This window comes from Biomphalaria glabrata, chromosome 17 (assembly GCF_947242115.1).
Source record: "Biomphalaria glabrata chromosome 17, xgBioGlab47.1, whole genome shotgun sequence".
NCBI classification, from domain to species: domain Eukaryota; kingdom Metazoa; phylum Mollusca; class Gastropoda; family Planorbidae; genus Biomphalaria; species Biomphalaria glabrata.
The window spans coordinates 13,564,168-13,582,398 of NC_074727.1; the positions used below are offsets into that span (position 1 = coordinate 13,564,168).

Genomic DNA, 18,231 nt, shown 5'->3' on the forward strand with positions numbered 1-18,231 from the left:
GTGGTTAGTGCCTCGACCAATATCTTCAGCAGGTTTCTTAATCGCTTCCCACTAAATCTAATCCTAGATAGATAACAGTGTAATGGATTGTAACGACTGTTCTCCTAATGTAGAGAAATAAATGCAACATTCCCTTTCGTTTTTCCATTTCACGCCCTCAATTTGTGCCCCCCCCCCTCCCAATCCAATATGTTCTGTTAACAAGGAGTCGCGCGAGCAAACGCGACAGAATGAATTGACGTCAGAAAGTACTACTGATAGATTTGGCAGACGATTGAGACACCTGACCCCCCAAGCACCACTCCCTACCAATTTAAGAAATGAATGGAGCTCGTTGAGTTCATCTCGTGATTTCTATAACGTAGAAGCCAAACTAGATTTTTTTTTAGCACCACTATCAATGTTTAATAAGTTTATATTAACAGAAGGAGCACAGATTTCTGGGTATTTCTGTTGAAGACATATTGATGTGTAAGCATTGCCATGAGAAAAACAGCTCACTCCATTGGACTATCTGATAACATGCAGATTTAAGAAGAATCCAGTTTGGGTTTTATGAATTTGTAAATTTCAGTTGCCAATTTTTTCGTTAAATCTGAGAGTTTTGCCACGACGGTCTTTTATCCTGCTCTTATCTTATCTTATACAAGACAGACGTTACTTCAAAAAAAGATGATTACGTCCTAGTAGTACATCCAGTACCTTCCTACTATAACAATTGACGAAGTGAATCTGTGTGTGTGTGTGAACGTGTTAGGGAAGAGTGTATGTGCGTAGGTTGTATGGAAGTGCACTAAACACTTGTGTGACGAACTTCGTTGTGGAGCGTGTTTATGTTGTTTTTTTTTCCTAACCTCGTTTTGAAAAAGAGGCGTAGCTAAACCTAATGTAATTCGATTCAAATAGATCCTGCTGTGTGACATTGACAAATATTTTTTTGGGTTGATTTTTTTTTCCTCCCTAACTGAAGTTCTATTGAACAAGTTGAATGAGATGAAGACATAGCAGAAGACAACAAAAAGCAATTGCCCTTCCACCGCCTGCTTCAATCACAACTTACAGTCTAGAAAACATTGTCGAGTGTCAGCATTTCAGTGTGTGAGTCAGCATTTCAGTGTGTGAGTCAACATTCCAGTGTGTGAGTCAACATTCCAGTGTGCGAGTCAACATTCCAGTGTGCGAGTCAAGATTCCAGTGTGTGAGTCAGCATTCCAGTGTGTGAGTCAACATTCCAGTGTGTGAGTCAACATTCCAGTGTGCGAGTCAGCTCTCCAGAATTTGTCTATTGTGTTAGTCTCATATCTAGTGTGTGAGTCTTTACTCCCGTGTAGTGTACCAGCACTCTATTGCAGCTTCAAACTCACAATAAAAAAAGGAGGGTCTCCTTAACCTTTGAACTTCCAACTTCACTCCGCCTTTTCCCACCTTCGTACCTCCTCCTCCTCCATCCTTTTTATCCTCCTTTGACAGTCACTCATTCACCTGTCATTTCCCTGTTCCCCTGTGAAGTTATTGATTCTGACACTCAGAAAAACATACGATTGATCAAGACTTTATTTTTGCATTGACTTCAAAAGCATGTAAAGCGAAGGCGGCGGTCTGGGAGAGGCTGGGCCCGGACAAATAAACGAAAGAACATACAGAAAGAAAAAAGGAAAGACACAAAAACAAAAAATTTCTTTCTGATGATGTTTCGATGTTTCTAGCAAAACGTTATTTGGAGGACATCGCTTCTGCTTCAACTCCCATCGCTTGGAAATGTCGAAGGCAGTTGTTTGTAAAAAAAAATACGCAGACATATACGACATACACACACACATATTTTATACGTGTCTTCTCTTCTGTAAATATATAAATAGTTGTCTGGCCAATGGACCTCATTCACCAAGACGAAAGATCACGTGATAATATTGATACAACAACGAAAACAAAACTGTCACCTGATGACTATTGTTGATTAAAATTAGATTGTAAGTTGTGTATAATATCTTGATAGGGGAATGTTGTTTATTTACGATTGGTGAATGAGGTCCATTGTGCGAATGTAGTAGAATATATACATAAGTTAAGATGAAATTTATTATTTAATATAAATGCTCCAAAAATAAAGAATGATAACTTAAGTAGCATTAATACATAAAACACTGAACCATAACTTTACAAATACCAAACCATAGCTTAATAAAATACCTTGAAAGACTCAAAGATAATGACACATCAATTACACATAGCAACGTGCTCAAAATATCTACGTATATATTTAATAACGCTAATGGTCATCCAGAGCCATTATATCTAGATGCATAGGAAGCTTGGAGTTTTTAATAGTGAAATAAATAGAACATAGCGATACTTAATAAATTCTTGAAGTCAATATTTACCTAATTAATGTTTATTTCTTATACACGACAAATGTTGTACGATTTTCATATAGCATTTGGTCTATTGTTTGATTAAGAAAAAAAAATGAAATCACTTATCTATAAAAGGCATTAATATATGTTTCACTCTTTCTCTCTCTCTTTCTCTCTCTCACGCACATATTCCCTTATTACCTCCCTTTCTCCGGTTATAGTTTTTCTTGTCTACTAGTTTTGTCTTCAGCATCGCTATATTATTTTTTTTATTTTGTGTGTGTGTGTTTTTGTTTTTGTGATGCTTGACACAAATGAACGAATGAAATAGAAATCCAGAAAGAACTAAAGGAACAAAATAAAATCAGATAAAGAAGAAATTAAAAAAAGAAAGAAAGAAAATGATCCAATATTCTGTGAGAGATTGACTTCATCTTTCCTCATTCGAGGATTGCACAACCTCCCTCGTCCCTTAACTCCCTCCCCCCCTCTTGGTTCAATAAAGCTCTCCTCTCTCTACCTCTTTTCTTTATAGGTTCTGTCTTCTGCTCCCTCTCATTCCAACCTCCCCCCCCCCCACCCCTCCTCCATATACACATTGCCCCAAAATGTTCCACATCTTCTTGGAGCCACGCTAAGCGGCACCGTGCACCCGTGAGTGTTATAAAGGGGTTAGGGGAAGGGAGAGAGAAGGAGAATGCGGGGACTAACCCATCCCAGACATAAACAAGAGTTGCTGTTCCAGCGTAGTGTCCAGCCCATGGTCCAGATTTCCCCAAATTTTACTTTCTTGTACAAGTCCGACACTTTTTTTACCCCCTTGCTGTGTTTAAGAATCGGAAGTGCTTCTAGGAATGTTGAAATCAAATGTGCGTGCAAGTGTGGTCAGCGTATGTTCATAGAATCAAGGCATTGATATAACACTTATTTCTTTCAATCAAACATACTGGTCAATCTACGTTTCTCGCTGAGTAAGTGTTACAGTCTATATTGGTGATGTGCATCTGTGGTGGAGAACTTTGATTGGCTCAATTTCTTTTGGTATATCCGGTGTACGAAATGTAGGAAGTGTTGATAAGATGTTGATAAGATGTTGATAAGATGTTGATCAGATCTACATTTCACAAGATAAACCAAATGATTTGTGTGTATTTTTAAGCAAAGCAGAAATACATTTTTAGATTATTTCGTTTGTAGCAAATAAAAATAGCAGCATGAAGGCAGTATTAGAGGCTATATGAAGCATTAGAGGTTATAGGAAGAATTAGAGGTTATAGGAAGAATTAGAGGCTATATGAAGCATTAACGGTTATAGGAAGAATAAGTGGTTATAGGAAGTATTAGAGGCTATATGAAGCATTAACGGTTATAGGAAGAATAAGTGGTTATAGGAAGTATTAGAGGCTATATGAAGCATTAGAGGTTATAGGAAAAATTAGAGGTTAAAGGAAGAATAAGTGGTTATAGGAAGTATTAGAGGTTATATGAAGCGTTAGAGGTTATAGGAATAATTAGAGGTTAAAGGAAGGATTGAAGTATTAAAGGCTCTAGGAAGCATTAGAGGATATAGGAAGAATTAGAGGTTCTAGGAAGTATTAGAGACTCTAGAAAGTATTAGAGATTATAGAAAATATTAGAGGTTATAGGAAGTATTAGAGACTCTAGAAAGTATTAGAGATTATAGAAAATATTAGAGGTTATAGGAAGTATTAGAGACTCTAGAAAGTATTAGAGATTATAGAAAATATTAGAGGTTATAGGAAGTATTAGAGACTCTAGAAAGTATTAGAGATTATAGAAAATATTAGAGGTTATAGGAAGTATTAGAGGTTATAGGAAGTATTAGAGACTCTAGAAAGTATTAGAGATTATAGAAAATATTAGAGGTTATAGGAAGTATTAGAGACTCTAGAAAGTATTAGAGATTATAGAAAATATTAGAGGTTATAGGAAGTATTAGAGACTCTAGAAAGTATTAGAGATTATAGAAAATATTAGAGGTTATAGGAAGTATTAGAGACTCTAGAAAGTATTAGAGATTATAGAAAATATTAGAGGTTATAGGAAGAGTTATAGGTTATCTCCCTCGCACTGGCTCAACTATAAGCGTATTATGTATTTTTAAATTTAATATATTTTGTACCGGCTAAGTAGCGTTAAAAGTGCAGTGTTTATATGAAGATCAAGTTTGCTACTCATGCGATGTTTAGTTGGCTACTGTGATCTTATTGACCAAGCTGACACCAACTCACTGCATCTGTCTGACTGGTACAAATAGTGAACACGTTAGTTCTCTCATTTCCCAGTCTCGGATCAATTTAAAACTTAGCACAATTATTCGTTGTTTCAAAAAAACAAAAAAAAACAAAAGAAAAACTTGATCAATTAAAAAAATTACCAAATAATTAATTAATTATTGTTATTTCATTAATTTTGTTTGATATAGACAAGGGAAATAAACCTTACAGCATTGAAATAAGGTTGTAAATGTGCAAATCTTTCCATTATATAGGCTTTTTTAAAAAGCATTTTTTAAAAAGGATTTTATGTATTTTTTTTTCTTTAGGTTTCTCCATATTGCTTTCTCTTCTTCTTCTATGTTACTTGTAGTTTATTTGCTAAAAGAATGTAGAACGAATCTTAAAACGTCGAAATGTCAACAAAGCGCAGACCACTCTGAAAAACAATTAATCGTGAAAAATCTCCAACAGGAAGTGTCAACAAACGTTGTCAAGCACGTTGTTAGGAAAGTGTTCGATGGGAAATACCGCCACCATTCACATTTCACACTTCTTATTCCAAAAGCTGGGACAGACACATTTAAAGAACTTATTTAAGTTGAACATCCAGTTAACGTACACGACCAATTCAGCTTATGGCTATTGCAAAGAAAGTTTTTTCGTTTGTGTTTTTTGTTTGTTTGTTTGAAGAAATGATAGAATACGATTTAACACCTACATAAAAAAGACTAAAGAAAGACTTACTGTAGGTCAGGGCCGGACTTAGCCCACTGCAAATTATGCGGCCGCAGTGGGCCCACACTTTCATAGGCCTCGCGCTAATTCTGGGTGTAAATTATGAAATGAAACTATTATAACTGGAAATCTCCTAAAATTAATAAAATCTCCTGATAACTCATAAAAATCTCCTCAAAAATAGTTAAAATTGTCATTTTGGGGTGTAGAAAAAAAAAAACGGCTTTTTCAGCTTTCATTTAACAAAAAATGTAATAATAGGGCGAATTTTAACCTAAACTGGAAGTTCCAATGCTTGACTTACTTTACTTAGTAAAATCTAAATTTTCTCTACTTATCCTTATCTTTACCTAAACTGGGCCCCGGGCAATCTGTTGTTAGGGGCCGGCTCTGCTATAGGTCTGTGTAGGACGAATACAAAAAGTTTATTTACGGTGTTTAACTTTTAGATTTCGAATGCTTAATGCAGTTTTGTAAATGTCGTGGAACTCCTGCGAGAACTGTTTCCATCCAGGCGATTGAACACAAAGATCTACCAGCCGCGTCCACCTGCTTCACTGCACTTTACAACACAAGGCAACCATCCACGGAAAGAGCGGGCAAACGTGTGATACATCACAATGAATAATATCGATACGTGATAGTGTACGATATCGTTTTCGTTAAAGGGAATGATATCGATTATTTATATCGGCTGGTATCTATACTCTAACGTGTTAATCGATTCCGCTGTGCGATGTTGATACAATGTAGATCTTGTGTAAATAAAAAACAATGCGTTGACCATATATATTAGAAAATGTTAAATTTAGTTAAACTGAAGTAGCCTATGGAAAAATAAAACTAGCAATGATTTTTTTTTAGTAAACTGAAGACCATAGGATACAGTGGCTGGGATAGTGTTTTAGTTAAGGATAAACTCAAAAACATAAGAAGATTGGAAATGCTGAATATATCCCAGAGACTTCGGACATGCAAGCACTAAAATGTATGCTATTCTGTTTGTCTAAGACATCTCCAGGACATTTCTATGATATCACTATGGTATCTCTATGCCATCTCTATGATGTCTGTATGAAAGCTTTATTACATCTCTATGCCATCTCTATGATGTCTGTATGAAAGCTTTATTACATCTCTATGCCATCTCTATGATGTCTGTATGAAAGCTTTATTACATCTCTATGCCATCTCTATGATGTCTGTATGAAAGCTTTATTACATCTCTATGCCATCTCTATGATGTCTGTATGAAAGCTTTATTACATCTCTATGCCATCTCTATGATGTCTGTATGAAAGCTTTATTACATCTCTATGCCATCTTTCTATGACATCTCTATGATGTCTGTATGAAAGCTTTATTACATCTCTATGATATCTCTATGATGTCTGTATGAAAGCTTTATTACATCTCTATGACATGTTTATGATGTCTGTATGAAAGCTTTATTACATCTCTATCTCTTATGACAATTTTTTTTTTACATTTCCATGGCATATCTATGATAAAATATCACATATTTATGACATCTCTATAGCGTCTGTATAATAATACTATAACATCTCTATGGTGTGTCCATGGCGTCTCTATGATAACAATATGACATCTCTAGGACATCTCCATGGCGTCTCTATGAAATCTCTTTGCTATCTCTATGCCATATCCATGATATCGCTATGATAACTAACATCTCTATGTAAGCTTTATTACATCTCCGTGACATCATGACATCTCCATTGCGTCTCACTGTAATATCTCTATTACCTGTAATATAACACTTTGACATCTCTTTGACAATTCTTATACATTCTCCATGGCTTCTATATGATATCACCATGACATCTCCATGACATCTCTGACATTTCCATCACGTCTCAATGATATCTCTATGATGTAGCAGGCGAAGACCTCGTGTTTGCCATTGGGCTTCACCTACTGTCATGAAAAGTTTCTCTCTAGGCCAAGCGGCTTGTAATAATCGTGGTGATCACCTGCTTGCATTAAATCTTACTTTCACTTTCGCTCGTTAAGATGGTCGTTATGTTGGTCGTTCGATCTTCATCAAACCTTCCAATCGATTCATGGCCCATTCTACCGAAACATATTGCCCAATTTGTTGTTGTGCCTTTGGAGGCGATTCACGCATACCTAAACTTGGACATAATTAAGTTAATTCATTTAATAAAAAATAAGAAATTTTCTTCGATTAAGGAAAAGTACAGTACGACACGGAGTAACAGAGACCTAGCTGTGACCTACATATTTTTTTCACACATTAAGCAAAGCCGTTACTTTCCGGGTCTAGTAAACTTTAAAGATAATTGATAGTTTTGTTGTTTCTAGTAAAATTGCTATCTACATAATGCTAGAATTTCTTCAAAAGTTTGATCGAGATAATGGTTCAAACATCGTTTCGGTACAGAGCATACAAGTTCTCTAATGGGAACACAGGAATTGCTGTGAGATGTTACAGAGTACAACTATTGAGTGTACATTTTATTGGGTTGTATTTCTGTGTCAGTTATGGTTCAATGTGTTATGTATTGCTGCTACTTTACTTTTGCGTCTTCTGTCCGGAAGTGCCTCTTTTAAGTATTGTCGGAGCACTTGTACTGTTTGGAGGATGACAAATAGTTGTCAATATCTAATTTGTTTAAACCATCTGCCTGTCTGAACAAACTTATGTCTGTCTGGGAAAGATCCAGGCTAATATAAATTAGTGCAGCTCTATTACCGATGGCTCATATCCTTACACACTCGTTACCGTTATCGAGAACCTCGTCCACGCAGCCACCTAGTATCTATGAAAGTGCAGCATGAATAGAGGAATTGAAAAAAAAAAGCAGTCCGGATGTTTGACGTTCCGGATAACTGACGTTCGGATAAACGGATAAATGACGTTGTACTGTATTGTCAAAAGCTTATGTTAGCAATCTGGGGACAGGTTTTCTAAATTGATAGGTTTATTTATAAATGAGAATGTTGAGATGATAAACCATTCAGAGAGAGAAAGAGAGAGAAGGCGAGAGAGGGAGAGAGTGAGAAAGAGAGAGAGAGAGAGTGAGAAAGAGAGAGAGAGAGGGAGAGAGAGAAAGAGAGAGAGTGAGAAAGAGAGAGAGAGAGAGAAAGAGAGAGAGAGAGAGAGAAAGAGAGAGAGAGAGAGAGAGATAGAGAGAAAGAGAGAGAGAGAGAGAGAGAGAGTAGTCCACCTCTTCCAGACGGTTTTTGTTCTTCTCGGCTTTCACTTTAGGGTGGCTATTATTAACCACTAAAAGATTGCGTTTCAAGTCCATTATAGGATGGTGTGCAAAGTGGTGCACAAAGTGGTGCACAAAAAGTTGCACAAAGTGTTGCACAAAGTGATGCACAAAGTGGTGCACAAAGTGGTGCACAAAAAGTTGCACAAAGTGTTGCACAAAGTGATGCACAAAGTGGTGCACAAAGTGGTGCACAAAGTGGTGCACAAAGTGGTGCACAAAGTGGTGCACAAAAAGTTGCACAAAGTGTTGCACAAAGTGATGCACAAAGTGGTGCACAAAGTGGTGCACAAAGTGGTGCACAAAGTGGTGCACAAAGTGATGCACAAAGTGGTGCACAAAGTGTTGCGCAAAGTGATGCACAAAGTGGTGCACAAAGTGTTGCGCAAAGTGATGCACAAAGTGGTGCACAAAGTGGTGCACAAAGTGTTGCACAAAGTGGTGCACAAAGTGGTGCACAAAGTGATGCACAAAGTGGTGCACAAAGTGGTGCACAAAAAGTTGCACACAGTGGAGCGCAAAGTGGTGCACAAAGTGGTGCACAACTTCTTTACTTTTGATGGCGATGCTACTTACCAGCTGAAATGAAAATATCACATTTAACGCGATATGGCTCTTATAAAAAAACATTCCTAGCCCATGGTTTGACGTCCCATGGTTTGACGTCCCATGGTTTGACGTGAAATTGTTTATATGTCAGCGGTTCTCCACCGGCACCTCAAGACACAAACAATCTAAAACTTAGCTATTTTTTTTAATGCGTATATTTCTTTACAACTATAAGGTCAAGTTGTTTCAATTTCTATATTAGAACTACAAAAGGCCTACATCAGTTTAGTTGTACTAGCTAGATAGTGCTGACAAGTCAACGACCAATCAACAACCATACACTACATTTCGTAACATTTTGTATTTAGACTGCATCTTGGTAGACTGGTACAGTGGTACACCTTGTAGGCTATGCCATCATTTTGGAAAAATTCTTTAATAAAAATTATAGCATGGGCCAATCACAACAGACTGTAGGCACCGCTTACAAGAAAGTATTATAAAATAGCGCTCATTTAACGGTGGCCCCAGCGACCCATTGCGCCCCGGCACACAGGGTATTTGGCCGAACGCTTATAAAGCCAGTCCGCCTCTGTTGAGAACAAATGCAATAAAAGTGAAAAAAAATGTTATGGTAAGGGCAATAACTCTACTACAGTTTATTTAGGTCCCCCCCCCCCCATAATTTCTTTTCGAAGCAGATGGACTGTAGAACCAGCGGGTTGAGCAAATTGAATTTAAAAGATTACAATTATTTAAATTTGTGTCGTCTGCTCAGTTACAAACAGCAGTATGCCGTGGACAACAGTCCCCTCCCTTTCCATTGCATGCGTGTGTGTGTGTGCATGGAGCTAGAAACCTAGACAAAAAGTGGCAGAAGTTTCTGTTCGTTTTCTGTAGTTATATGAAACAGATACATAAAGACACACACACGCATGCACCCATACACATTCAAAATAACAGACATTCAAAATAAGCAATTGTTTCCCCACCCTGGTAATAATCTCTTCTGCTTCAGTCGCCATTCTGGCTCCATCTTTAAATTAGAAATATTGAAGAGGAGGTAATCATTTAAAAGATATGGAAAAACTCACATATTTGTTCGGTCTGCGTATATCTCTCTGCTTTTCGTGAAGAGATGGATACATACTATTGCGGCCACTGATAGGGAAAAGTCTTTATTTCTATCATGTTAAATATAAAACTGCTGTTCATTCACAATCATCTATAATATAAAGCAGAAAGTAAGGCGTATGTATGTATGTATGTATGTATGTATGTATGTATGTTTCGCATAGAAATCAAAACCGCTTGACCAATCTTGATAAAACTTGGCAGGAATGTTCATTGGGTACTAACTTAGACCGTAGTGTATGTATAGTAGATCTAAAACAAACTTAAGACCCTCAAAAAACAAAAAGTTGCCCAACTCTATGAAAGTATTACTATTTTATGGATCTAGGCCATGTTTACCATGTTTACATGAGAGAAGATCGAAAGGATCTAGATCTAATTTTTAAAACTACACTTTGCTCAGATAGTTTTTTTACTTTGACATATGACAATATACGATATAGTCTATTGATTTCATTATTAAATCAAATTAACCTTCAAATTTGTGTTTCAAAAACATTTTTACATAAATTCTTTCCTTATATCTACGAAATTAGAAGTCCTGACGTAGTTTATAATCCCATTTTTTTAACCAATCGGGTAAACCCGTTTTAATTGTACTTTATATTTCATTCACCTCGCGCTTCTTTCGTTTTTAATAGATATGAATGTATCGGCTTAACGGGTAAACCCATTTTCGCAAAACTAATTTTACTTTCGTGGCTAAAGAGAAAAACTTGAAAAAAACATTATCTTAGTTTGACATATATAGAAATCCAATCCACTAGATTAGTAATACACAAACTAAGGCCCGCAGGCCGCGGGTAATGTTCGGCTAGTCTTTGATAAGAAGAATTTTAAAAAGAATTACATAGCAGTCATAACTTTTAGAATCCCATTACGTGTGGCGAGGTGTATATTCCCTTTCGCAATACAATACCACCAACAGGGGCATAAAAGTCTTAATCAGTTCATGGAAAATCAAAGTCTGAGTTTTTTAAAAAATTGGTTGACTATCTCAGACTTACATCCTAGCTAAAGAACCTAAGGTCGTGCATTCGATTCTCCGAGAGAGAAATAAACTTGTAATTAAAAATATTGAGAGCTTAGTATAAAGGTTCAGTATTTATCTAAAAGTCGGCATACTTATGCACAACTGAGCCACAGGGCCTGTCTACTCTCCCCTTCTAGTTTCTGTTTGTCTACTTTTTAATGTTATATAAAATTGATACTCTCGTCTAGACCAGTGTTTCCCAAACTTTCAACATATGCGTACCCTTTCAATAATTTTCGTAACTCTGATTGCCCCCTCGCTCCCCCCCCCCACCCAACCAGAACAAAAAAAGAATTAAAAAAATATAAATATGTAAGTCTGTGTGGCATTTTAAGTCTCGAGAGACGATTTTTTTCCCCTTTGCACCTTCTTGAGAATGAGAAACATAGTTAATGCGTACCCCTTTTCAAACTCTTCCCGTACCCCTGAGGGTAGGCGTACCCCAATTTGGGAAACTCTGGTCTAAACCCCCTTACTATTAAAAGTAATGAGAAATGGACCATTTATCGTATCGTATACATTCTTTGTAATACTCCACAATTACCCACAAAACGACAGGCCCTCCTATTATTTTACTTTTTCTTATTTCGTTGCTGAGACAAACGCGTGTACGTTGTGAAATGTTGCTTGACTAAAAGCATCGCTATCTCTTTCTTTCTTTCGCTATCTCTTTCTTTCTTTCGCTATTTCTTTCTTTCTTTCGCTATCTCTTTCTTTCCTGCTACGCAAGAATTAGATTAAACGTAGGAATATGCAATGGAAGCTTTTGTTTTCTAAAGTTTCCTCTCTTTCTAATCTAATCCAATCTATCTTTCTCAGCAATCTTTGCCATCTATCTATGTCAATTTAAAGTGATCTGTTTATCCACGATGGGCAATTTATCTCAATATCTAGATGCTCACCATTTTGCCCGTATGCCTTGTGCGTGTGTGTGAGTGAGTACCAGTGTGCGTATGTGTGCAGCTCAGCGTGTATTCACACACGTACATATTTATGCACACACATACGCACACTGGATTCGTTTTTCTCAGAAATATATATATAAAAAACGTGTTGAAATTGAGCCCTGGACAATAACGCAATATACTCTCTCTTTTTTCTCAGTCTGGGGGAGGGGGGCTGGGAGGGAGGGGCGGAGGTAGAGATGAAGTCGCGGGTGGGATCTGGTGGTGGTTCTGCTTATTGTAATCTTGTAGATAAAGAAAACAAAAACTTAACAACTGGCGAGCAGGTTTGCTGAGCAGACGACACGACATCCAGGACTCCCGCTTAAATATTTGATAGTATTAAAGATGTCGTTAAGCTGTTGTTCTGTTTCGTTTACCTCCCCTGTCGACTTTTATTTTTAGCTCCTAGCAGTGTGTGAGTGAAATGACGAGAGAAATACTTCACAACTTTGGAGATGCCTCATTTCGAATCGCCGCTGCCTAGGATGCACTACTTTAAAAAAAACTTGTGTGCTCGGAAGCGATTTAATTACTCTAAATATATTCTTCATCATACTATGTTGAAATGTTTTTAAGTGACTAACTCGATGTCTTGTTTAGCATCGTTTAGAAGTGTCAGCTATGACTAGACCAAAGTTTAATCATCTTCCTATGAGTTTAAGTTGAAATGTTTTTGTTTATTTTTTTTTTTAACTCTTAACTTTTATTCATAAATTATCTCTAGCGTTGAGATAACATGTGCATTATCACGATTCACAAGAATAGATGACCAGTGGTAAAGGGCTAATAACGTATACACTCCATTGTGACACGGCTTGACTTGGAGGAAATACACATTTCTGTTACTGTCCAAATTATTTCGTTCAAAAGATGCCAGGCCCAATGCAGGTTAGATAACTTTTGGCTTTGCTAAACGACCTGACACAAATTGCATGAGCACGTCTGCTGCTTAACCCTTAAAACGCGTGTGGTAGTTTAGCCACAAAACATCAGAAGTGTAATTCCATTTTTGTATGCACTTACTGAAAAACAGCTCAGCACTTTAAGGGTTGACATTGGACGCTGACATTCAGTCCATAAAGCATTTAGACATTTAGCTCACACAATAAGGTCAGGTAAAAATATTTTCTTTAAACAAGACACATAAAATACAGTTCCTACTTTATGAAGCTGATGACTGTTTCGTAAGAGCGAATAATGAATTATTAATAATTAATGAGGAGACGCAGAGGCTGAGTGATAAAGTGCTTGGCTTCGAACCAAAGGTCCTGGGTTCAAATCCTGGTGAATGCTGAATTTTTTTTTTTTTAAGGGTGCCTCTGAGTCAACTGAGACATTAGTTGGGGTAAAGTAATGGCGGTTGGTCTTTGTGCTGGCCACATGACATCCTCATTAAACGTGAGCCACAGAAACTGATAACCTTTATATCATCTGCCTTATAGATCACAAGGTCTAAATGGGGTACCTATTAATTAATGAATTTTTATTTTTAAAAAATGGAACAATGGAAAATTCTAATGATAGATTCTAAAGATAACGACCATAAAGAGTTTTCCTAGTGTGGCCCAATAGCTAGTTATTCTTTTCCCATAGATTTACATCCACTGTCAAATTTCTAGGAAAATCGTTTCTGGAACCGCATCCAAAGTGCCCACGAATGTGCAATCTGAATAGAGCATAAACAAAAAAAACAAAAAAAAACAAATGAAAACCTTGTGAAAATTGTATAACAACTAGATATTCTACATAAACAGTTTCCTCCCTTGGTCCACGAAGGAATGTCCTACACGACGCTATAAATGGGTTAGTAGGCTAGAATTATGTGAGGGAAAAAAGAGTTAACTCTCCTGCCACCAGGCTTGTCTTTTAGTGTAAACATCTTTGTCTCACGAGTCGTGTTGGGGGAAGAAGCATCTCCATTAGAGGAGGGAGCACCTCTTTGTTCTAGTAGATAGTTGTAATAAATGGCGGCTTACTTTCTAGTTTCATTCTCATCTTTTTATTCTTTCTTTCTTATTCTGTCTTGACGTGTTTGCATCTCTTAAACTCTCTCTCTCACTCTCTCTTGTCTTTCCTTTAAGTATCTTTGTCTTTGGTTTCTATCTTTTGTTTTTCATTATAGCCTACACTTCTTATATACATGGTACAATCTTAAAGTGTGTATTTAAGCCTGTCACGTGGTGTAAGCTTCAAGGTTACCATAGAAATGTAAACAGGAAGGTATTTCTTTTACACACTTGCTTCTTGTAGCTTCGAGTTTCTACATAGAAAAATAAATAATGTAGGGGAGATCAATCTTTTTATTTACCAGAAACGTCGATAACTTAAGATTTCTTAGGGAGAATAGAAAAACTTAGATGTCGGGCTGTATCAGAGCTTTGATCAGTCTATTACAAAAACTTATATGAACTCACTATATCTGTCTATCTGGTACGAATTTTTAAACACGTCATTTCTCCCACAACCGTTCTCGGATCAAGTTGGAACCTATACATATGTTATATGTTGTAGCTGGCAAAACATGAATCAATAAAAAGTGTAACATATTTGGTAATTTATTATTGGTACTTACTTATTTTGTTTGGTATCGGATAAGAGAAATAAATGCTACATATTGAGAGATGTAGATATAAATGTGGAGTGATTCCCCTTAATTCCTTTTTTTACAGTTTTTTCACCCACTTCCCATTCTTGGATCAAGTTGAAATTTCGCATAATTACAAGTGTCTAGGTTGACGCTGTCGTTTCCAGTGACTCGGTCACACCGGATTCGCGGCCGAAGACCGAGCACAACGTGAACCACTGCCTTTTCCTTTTCTATACCAGGCTAACTGTGTGGGGCTTGCCATTAATGAAACGCCCCATTGAAGAACGGCAACTGGATTGTTGACATGGTCATGGAAGCTCTTTTAGAGCCCCAAGACGTGCAATGGGAACACTCTCACACCCCTTAGGCACTCCCACGGGAGTCTTGTTTCGCTACCCGTTTGACTTGGCTGCTTCCTCTTACTATCGTTTCTAAGTGGGCGCCACTGTGAGGCAGGATAACATGGCCAGGTGTGTCCACGTTATGTTGGCAGTCTAGGCATGGACAGCTTTTCTGGCCTATTGCAATCAGAGAATTAGCCCCTTTCCTTCCTACCCCCCCCCTTACCCATTTTGCTTTGCAAGGCTAGAACATCATGACCTGTGACCTCTACGTCTGCTCCCAAGAATTGACGAATTCCGATTTGACTTAGGCAACCAGTAGCTCTGAACTTTCACGAAACTTAAACGTAATAAGTCAACAGCATTATTTTTGTCCATGATTCTGTCAGCGGTTTCGGATATTCCATCCATCCAGTATTTTAAAGCGGTGGCTTTTAGCCTCTTGATTTCTCACATTAAAACGGGTGAAATCTCAGCAGAAGGCAAATAGACTGCTTAAAAGCTTGGTTCTATAATGGAGAATGCATTAAGGAGGATGAGAATGCTTATTCGTGTTAATGTTATGCAGAGAGTTCTTCACCACAAACAATTTATATCTTTCATAGTAGAAATGTATGTGGGAGATTTGAACGCAGAATGGAGACATCCTGCACATATACTTATATACATACATATATCCTACAGTGCAACGAAACTCCGAAACACATACACGTAAATATAAATATGTATGTGGCTTTGATTCTAATAATAAATTCGTCCTGTCAGCGTCCCCTTGCCAATTATTTCCCCTTAGCTCCAAGTCATTGTCAAAACAATTTCGGGTAATGGCGGAGTTGTGGGGGGGGGGGGATATTAAGTGCGTGTGTCTGAAAGGCGCTACATAATCGTTATGCGAACCACCGAGTTATGAGGGCAGCCATTATATCCTAATGAAAGAAGCTTGAGAAAGGAGCCTAAAAAATACATAGCCAATGGTCAGTTTCTTTTAAATCTTGTTTACCTTCAGAGGTCTGCTGTCTCTAGAGACCACACCCTTAGCGGCACCCTTGGAAAACGTTGCTTATGTGTGTGTGTGTGCGTGCGTGTGTGTGTGAGTGTGTGTGTGTGTGTTTTTATCTTAAAAACTAAAAGCGTTTCTGAAAAAGTTCCACTTCACCAGCTCCCTTGTTGTGCTCGAAATCAATGCAATCAATTTTTTATTTGATATTTTTATAAGTAAAAGTGTTGTTTTTATTTTTATGCATTAACTATGCAATTTCATACAGACCATGTTTAAAACAAAGTAAAGAAGCAGTTAAAGTTACGCACTGTAATATTCAATAGACTGCAATCCAGAACTATGAAGTCCGGCGTAACAGTTATCACTGACAGGGGAAGGGGTAAAGGTGAGAAACCACATCCTAAACCAGTTAGGAGAGGAGGGTCTCGTTAGAATTGGCCGGCTCACCCACCTTAGAGAAGGAAAACTCTGAATTCAAATCTCCGCTGCCTTTCGGCCATACCCAAACACGTTTTTTAAAATTACAATTATTGTGATACTTTGACTTCTCATATCAAAAACCAAATTTTTTTTTTCAAATTTCTTTCTAGATCCACCAACCCCCCCCCCCCCCAATAACTCGCTTGCCATGTTCTCTTCTTGAGGGGAGGAACCTCTGCTGCTTGCAGTTTTTAACCAGGAATGGTTTTTATCCAGTCTCTCTTTCATGTGGAGGCGGGAGCTATTGGCAGATCGATTATGTCCATCAGGCTTGGGGGTACAGTAGTAATGTCAAGAGGCCAGCGTGGCCGGTCATTTTGACCGGCCACTACAAAACACTGGCATTAAATTCTGAGCTTTTGGAAGAAAAGAACACAAAAGGGGGGGGGGGAATGCAGCTTGGCCGGGCCGAGAACAAAACGCGCGAGAGTATACATCTCGCATTACGAGGTTTGATCGAGATTCAAATAATACTATGAAACGTTAGTCCTAGGTTAACCTAGATCCACATGTATTTTATAAATTACAAGGAAAAAATAGAAGATAATTACATGCTACGTGAATCTATCAATCTAGTTATATATGCTAATTATGGTCTTGATTTCGACTGATTCGTTGGTTTTCCTGTCGGATTCAAGCAACCCGCTCCATGCTCTAATGGTACTGAGAAAGAAGGAGTATTTGTACGATTTAGTCCTAGAAATTGAATGAAGAAATGTGCGGTTCATGGACGGCGCTAATTTTTAAAATTGTATATGGTAACGGTATCGCGACTTTCTGAGACATAAGAACAATTTTAATTTTTATGCAAAAATGAATAAACCTAATATGGATCGATATTCGTAGGCATGCATTCGTTTAACATTATGTCATTCTCAATCGAATAAACACCCTATATATTCATAACAAATTAATAAAGTTTTCTTTATTACAAGTGGCCTATAACTCCTTTTAATCTAAATCTCAATCTAATCTTAGTCTACTAGAAAGGTAAAGAGATAAATAATCCTTAGAAAGGGTGACTTCTACTATTATGAGGTCATATCGGAAGAACTTACTTTTTCTTGACCTTGTAAGTTGACCTTGTCCTTTGGCTATACAATGACAGAACGAGTTATCAGATTGTAGTAACATCTTATCTTATTTTATCTTATCTTATATGATACAGACGTTACTTCAAAAAAGAAGAAGATTTAAATCCTAGAAAGGGTTTTCTGGAACATTCTATTCGGGTGTCCTTGTGTTTTAGTTCAACCTTCAAGTGGAGGCTAATTATTATTATTTTTAAATCGTAAACGACATTGATGTCCTGGAAGTGTTTGCTTGTGTGACCCCGTTAAGTTGGATATGATTCTGGTGTTCAAAGTAAAAAAAAAAGTGTGTCACTATGACCCAAGAATCAGATCTCGGTGACTTACTAGCAGCTCATATTTTTTCTTTGATTAAACCAAATGAAAAACAAAAAATGTTCTGACAAATCGCTACTAATTAAGAATTACAGAATTGGGCTGTCAAGGGAGAGAAGTAGTCAGCTTTTGCCTGCATTTAAGAGAATATTTGTAGCGACTGAA

At 37.3% G+C, this 18,231-nt stretch overlaps 1 protein-coding gene across 4 annotated transcripts in view; it reads left to right on the forward strand.

Moving 5' to 3' along the window:
- LOC106061566 (calmodulin-A-like) overlaps positions 1 to 18,231 on the forward strand; it is a 313,065-nt gene that overhangs the window by 93,709 nt on the left and 201,125 nt on the right. Inside the window, exon 1 of one of the 4 annotated variants that reach the window (XM_056016324.1) lies at positions 3,135 to 3,325. The exons of 2 other annotated variants lie outside the window; for them this stretch is intronic. Coding sequence is in view for 1 of the 2 variants with exons in the window: in XM_056016320.1 (XP_055872295.1) it covers positions 13,123 to 13,140 (18 nt within the window). In the remaining variant the exon portion in view is untranslated. Of the gene's footprint in view, positions 1 to 3,134; positions 3,326 to 13,107; positions 13,141 to 18,231 lie in introns of those variants that run through there. One more of the 4 variants, XM_056016320.1, reaches the window with a different exon arrangement.